The sequence below is a fragment of the Olea europaea genome, unplaced genomic scaffold (assembly GCF_002742605.1).
Source record: "Olea europaea var. sylvestris unplaced genomic scaffold, O_europaea_v1 scaffold2538, whole genome shotgun sequence".
Classification (NCBI taxonomy): domain Eukaryota; kingdom Viridiplantae; phylum Streptophyta; class Magnoliopsida; order Lamiales; family Oleaceae; genus Olea; species Olea europaea.
The window spans coordinates 178,570-185,459 of record NW_019243645.1 but is presented as its reverse complement, the minus strand read 5'-3'; the positions used below and the strand labels follow the sequence as shown (position 1 = coordinate 185,459).

Here is a 6,890-nt window from a genome sequence, read left to right as displayed (position 1 = left end):
AAGTGGTGTAGACGTTTAATATTTTAAATAGTTTAGCTCCTTCACTCCATTTTGAGTTATTCTTTTGTTGAAAAAAAAAAAAAGAAGGAAAAATAAACACAACCAGCAATCAAACTTTGACTATATATGTTGGACCATACATTTAGGCTTTCCATGGAAATCGTGTCTCTAAAGTCCAAACTGATAGTTGGCCTTCATACCGGATAGCTATTATAGAATAATGGGCCTTAATTGGACTAGTGTTTGGGCCTTTCTGTTAAGTTTGTTACTGATTAATCCATTTATAGTTGAGACGAAAAATAATAATAATAAAAATTCATTTATAAAAGTTGGAGATGCGGGGTATCGATCCCCGTACCTCTCGCATGCTAAGCGAGCGCTCTACCATCTGAGCTACATCCCCATGTGTGTCTTGTTCAATTGATACTTTTTATATAATGCGAGTCTGGACCCCAGAGGTCAGTTTCCAAACCTCTTTACTTTATTAAGGCGTAGAGAAATTGCTTTTGAGATGAAGAGTTAAATTCTGTTTTATAGCAATTTTTTACATTTAAAAAATTAAATTTTTAATCGTTATTTTTAACTTTTTCGTGGACCCTACAATCAAAAAATCAATTCTCATAATGAAAACAGACACTTAATGAGCGAAACCGCTTCCTTTTCAATAATTAAAATTAATTATTTACTTTGACTTATAATTTTACATCTACCTCCTTGTACTTCAAATTTATTTCATAAACAGCTACAAAAAATCTAAAAGATTGAACACCATGTGAAGCTATGTATGCAAGTTTCCCATGGAGCAGGGAACGTCAAAATAATCAGAATCAGTTTGGAAATGAGTATTATTCAAAACGATTACAAGTCAGTTCGCATAAAGAGAACTTGAACACTACTACAATCACGACCTTTTTAAACCTGAAAACTCGACACAATTACAAGTTACAAAATACAAAGTCTTTCAGTTACCCTTCAAGTGAGGCTCAACCTCAATCCTCGCAACTCCTTCCTCCGCCACCTTAGCAACCTCAACTTTACCGACCACCAAATTCTTCGCTTCCTCATCCTCTCCTTCCGCCACTTCTTCTTCTTCTTCTTCCACGTAGTTCGGATCCTTCTCATCTATAGCAGGTGGAGCCTCCTCCAGCCCCGCCTCCTTCTCTGGCCCTTCCCACGTGTACTTCCCCCCGTGCCCTTTCTTGGGATCATGTTTCAGTGGAAGCCCATCGGCTGGGTGGCGCTCTTGCCTTTGCACGCCCTTGTCAATAAGTTTTCTTTCAACGTATTTTACTGTGTCCACACTGTGAGTTGGTATCTCCACTTTCTCAACGTGCTTTCTGCCTTCGTCTGCTCGGCACTCGGCCCGGATTGTCATCTTCTCTTTCTTTTCATCAATTACTGGCTTCATTTCGTTGATTTAACCGATTAATTTCTTCCAATTGGGATTTCTTATGGATTGAGGTTCGATCGCGATAGGAAGTATAGATTAATGCTATGTCTATTATATATAGGGTTCAATCAGATATTGGAAGGCGCTGGAAAAGTGTGGATAAAATGGTGCTAGAAGTTTCTCGTGACAAGCGCGGGGTCCGCAATACGTTTTTGCATTATACATCTCCCCCTTCATTCTTAAATTTTTTTTTATAACCTTTTTTTCAAAAATAATTTTACTCAAATAAAGAGGCCAATTTCAAAGAAGATGGAATCCACCCAAATTGTAGTGTTTGATAGCATATTTTTTCCATGGAATTTCATTTTCATGGTTGTCTTGGAAATTGTTTTTTTATTGGGTTTCCTTGAAAACTAATTCCCACTTTCCAACTTATTGTTTACATTTTTTTTAAAATTTTTTTTGACAATGAAAACAAATTTTAAGAATTATTGTAAAAAAATATTTCCCTTTAATTGACAATTTTCATATAAAACAAAGTAAAACGAATACCAAAAGATAGAAGATTTTCTTAAATTTTTTTTTTTTGGCAATGGAAACAAATTTCATCCCCAATACCAATAAATTTCATCCCTTTAATTGACAATTTTCATGTAAAACAAAACCAAAGCAACACCAAAACATATTTTTATTTCAACGTTTTTCACGTGGAAAATTATACCAATTAAATACAATAATTTACAATTTTCAGGAAAACAATTTTTAGGCAATTCAATTTCTTAGAATTCATTTTCTTTCCATCCAAATTTCATCTTTGCAATCAAAATGACCCTTACATTTTGCTGCTTTCCAACTTTTTAACTTTAAAAAAAGGCAAATTAAACATTAACATGTAAATCATTTTTTATATGTGAAATATGCAATCGTAGATGTCATTTAGTCCATTTCGATGTCATATCTATACCAGAAAGGTGCCAAATTTCACGTCTCATGGAATATATGTTCATGTCCCAATCGGCAATGCTTGCTAGAACAAAGGAATGGGTAAAACTTTAACACTCGATGGGAAACATGATTAATTTGATAAAAAAATTCATCAAATAATATGTTTGCATGAAGATGAAACTTCTCAATTGCATTGAACGAGGCTTATTGTATTCGTTTGGATGCGTGTATCAACTTTGGTGATATAATTGTGAACTTAATAATTTGAAAATTTTGATAATGAAATTGAATTGAATTGAACCAAACCGAAGCCTTTTGATTCAAGGTTCGATTACTAAACCAAAACACGCCCATCTGATCTAAGAGAAAAACAAAAATGGAACAAAAGATGTGTCCTTGAACGAGTGGTCTATAATGTTGGGAAACAATGTGGTAGAGCATTCAGTCTAGAATGTTATGTACAGAACAGTGTAGAAAACTTCAGAAGCACTATAGAACGTTGAAGATACAAGTGTGCTAGAATGTTCATCGGATTATGTAGACATCTTTAAGAATGATTTGGGTGAATAAGAGTGACAACTGGATATGATAGATTTTCACCATCAATCCTAACAAGATGAAGCTATATGAATCCAAATAGGAGAGCAAATTGAGAGATTCGAGTGTCCTAATCCCATAAGGGCATGTTAAATGCTGATTTTTTGAAAATTTTGTCAAAAGTGATTTAAAAATAAAAATAAAAATATATATATATATATATATATATAATTAAAAAGTAAGAAAAAATATGAATTCACGTGCAAAATTATTTTATTGAGAGAATGTGATTGAAAATAAATTTGAGAATTTATGACGGATTTAATTGTTATTTGGTATAAATTCTTTAAAATTCATTTTTTCTCAAATTATTTATATTTCTCCTATTTATTTCTAGATCCTATGTAAAATGTGAGGGTTGTTTATCTTTGAAGTACTGATATAATAATTATTGCATGTATTTTTTACATATCAATGCTCGATCAATAGTAGAATATTACCTTGCATGTCTTGATTATAAATACAGGATAAGTAAATATTCTATATTTTCAATGTTTTTAACATTGGGAAGACTTAATTCGAACTTCAATTTTCCTCCTATATTTGCAATACCTTTTTGAGAGGATTCTTGAAATATGAAATCAGAATGTCGGGAGAGGGATTGCTTTTGTTTAGCCTACGAGTTTGTATCCAATGCTACAATACGCGATCCCAGGTCTAGCGGATTTGTTAAGGATCTAAATCGACGACTTTAACATTTTGTCCTTAAAAATTGTCATCTTACTTCACTGAAAAGATGGACAAAGAATATGAGGGTTAAATATTTTGGTTGCGAGAAATGGAGGTGGTGGCACTCTTGAAGGTGCCTTGATAGCCTACAACCAAATTGAAGTAATGTTGATCACTAGATACATTATTACTACTTCATATGTATAAGTGCGAGTTTCGAACCAAATGCATATATATATATATATATAAGACATATAAGAGAGCATAATTTTAGGTTGTTCACGTGGTAAATTATATGTTTTGCTAATAATTAATTGTCACGTAAAATCTTGTCGAAAATAGTGTATACATGTAAAATCACTCAAATGTTCCAACATATCTAAACGTTATTGGCCAACAATTACAATCATAGTTATATTATTAATATTTAGAAAAATATATATATAAATATTTTTTTAATCTAATTAATTCGTCGTTACATGTAATTTGTAAATTTAATAAATTAAACACTTCATAACCACATTAGGTCATCATCGTTGTCATGAATCTATTGTTAGTGAAGAAGTGGTCTATCCATTGGAATGAGCTAGGCTCCAATTCAGAGTTTAAAATAGTATATTTCGATAATCATATTAATAATGTATTTGTATAGTTAAGTAAACTGTATTTTTCATAATATATGCTAAATTTTGCAATGTATACACCATCGAACATGTAATTGAGGGTTCATATTAATCGACTATTAAATTGTTACCTTAGTATTAGGTAATTTATTTTATACGTTGAATTACACTATTTTACATACACGTCTCTCTCTATTTTTTTTTTACTAGCATAGACAATATTTGAATAAAGAAAAGAAGATTTTTCCCAAATTACCATGCTGTTTGAGCAGTCGAAACATACATTTCCATAAAACTCCTAATTTAGTAATAAAACAAGATATGCCCCAAAACATTCATAGTAGTTAAAAATTCCTCGCCTCATAAGGGGTCGCGTAGTTCTAGCGAAGTTGCCACGTATGATAGTATCTGACCACATAAACGAATAAAATTGAATTACCTCGTTCATTTCGAATTTTGGCACGGCGCCTAGTCAAACGGTGTTTTCGATTCAGGTGGTGCGGCATTTATAAACCTACACCCCTGCCTCAACCTCTTATCCACCTACTCTTTTTAGCTCTTTTCTCTAAGTGTGAAGAAATCCTCTTCTCTTGGTCACTCAGTATAGCAGAATAGAGAATGGGAAGAAATATGGCTTAGCGGGATTGGAGACGAAGGGTAGGAGTGGATAACTAATTGATCAAATAAACAGCAGTAGCAAAGGCAGAAGGCCCGGAGGTCAGTGGCATAGAATCATGAGAGAGCAGAGATTTGCCCAGCCCTAGATAAAAACACCAAGAGCATGTGATTTGCGTTTAAGGGGATAAAATCAGATATATTTTGGGTATTGATCAATAAAGATAACATAATATTGAATCCATAAAATGAATGCACCGGGGAAGTCCACACATTAGAAAAGAGAATTTGTAAAGGGGAATTAGAAACGAAAGACGAACTCGAAAATGGTAGTTTATGAATTTTATTGCATCGACAAGCATTACAATTAAAGGACAAGGATAGCGCATTCGACAAATCTAGATTAGATTAGATCTAGAAATAATATGTCTAAGAATTGAAATGGATGGATGACCTAGCCTATGATTCCACTCAAACGAAGTGGTCTTGACACTAGAAAATGCAACTAGCGGAGAGAATGGATTGTTGAAAAGCGGCCTTTCATAGATACTATCTTTAGAGCGGCCCTGCAGAAATATTGCCCCCGTTTGCAGATCCTTCACATGAAAGGAATTGGGTGAGCATTCACTAGCAGAGTTGTTATTATGACAAAATTGAGAAATAGAAATTAAATTCTTTTTCATAGAAGCCACACAAAGGACATTATGAAGGGAGAAAGTTTTAGTAGGTGTGGGTAAAGAGATAGAACTAGTGTAGATGATTGGACGACCTGTACCATTGCCAATCATTATGTCATCAGAACCATCATACGAAGAATAAAGCGAGAGATTACCCAGATCAACTTTGACATGGTGTGATGTGCTGCTATCAAGAAGCCAGCTAGGATTGGCAGAGGAAGAGTTGGTTGCAACATGTGCACGTTGTTGCCAATGTTGTGTCGGGGGGCGGTGCGGCCACTGTGTTTGCTGATGGAAAATCGAAAAGGAAGTGGAGATAGAAACCAGCCTGAATAATGGGCACTATTGGACGGTATGGCTTTGTGCCCTACAAACTTGGCATTTGCCAAGGTAGGGGTGGGAGGGACGGTGTATCGACCGAGGTGAGGAAGGTGTTGGCATAGGTAGAAGACTAAATGAAGTGTGCTACTAGGAGGGCCTCTTGGAGTTGGGCCGAGAGACATAAGAATTGTTGTAATGAGCAACATTTGCAGAAGCTGGAAACGATGATGTGGAAGGCTGATGGAGCCACAAGGAGAGTTCCTTGTTGATCAGTTCCTCTTGGAGTTCATCAAAAGAAATAGGAGTTTCACAATCTTCGATCACGTAAATGATAGGTTTGTAGTAATCATTAAGGCCATCAAGAATCTTCTCAATTAAATCATCACGATTCATGGGTTTGCCAAGAGTAGCCAATTGAGAACCTTTAACAACAGTTTTGAGTTGATCCTTAATTTGTTTAATGTGACCACGAGAGGGACGGGCATAGGTGTTTGCAAGTGTGATCCAAGCATCACGTGTAGTCTTCGTTTGTTGAACAAGTGGAATGAGAGTTGGAGTGAAAGAGCCAACCAATGCACCAAAGATCAATTTATCTTAGCGAATCCACGTGGAGAAATCTGGATTTGGGAGAGTGAAATTATTTTGCTTAACGGTGGGAAGAGGACAAGGGATGAGAACCGTCAATAAATTTGTAGAGGTCATACCCAATGAGAACAACCTTAAGTTGCAATTTCCATGAGAGATAGTTGGTGGGTGTGAGTTTAATAATATTGGAGGCTGAGATGTTAATGACTGTGAATGGCTTGCTAGGCTCCTGTTCGTTGGGGATAGTGATGTGTTGATTGTCGGCGGCCATGGAGGAAGACAAGATTGTAGGATTAAAAAGTGAGGGGGGACAGATGTTGTGGTGGAGAAAGCTGGTGCAGGTCAGAATTCTTGCTCTGATATCATATAGCAGAATAGAGAATGGAAAGAAATACGGCATAGGGGGATTGGAGACGCAGGACAGGAGTGGGTAACCGATTGATCAAATAAATAGCAGTAGCAAACGCA

General features: G+C 35.3%; 1 protein-coding gene and 1 non-coding gene across 2 annotated transcripts; both read right to left on the bottom strand.

The window, feature by feature from the left end:
• Positions 1-330: 330 nt before the first annotated feature.
• TRNAA-AGC lies at positions 331-403 on the bottom strand. The gene has a single exon. It is a non-coding gene; the product is annotated as a tRNA-Ala (tRNA).
• Positions 404-961: 558 nt separating this feature from the next.
• On the bottom strand, positions 962-1,408 carry LOC111382615. Its single transcript, XM_023006642.1, has one exon. It carries the CDS (start codon positions 1,406-1,408, stop codon positions 962-964), a length of 447 nt encoding a protein of 148 aa, XP_022862410.1.
• Positions 1,409-6,890: the final 5,482 nt, after the last annotated feature.

Excerpts from the sequence above, each read along its gene's own strand:
- LOC111382615 (XM_023006642.1), bottom strand. The coding sequence starts at position 1,408 with ATGAAGCCAGTAATTGATGAAAAGAAAGAGAAGATGACAATCCGGGCC.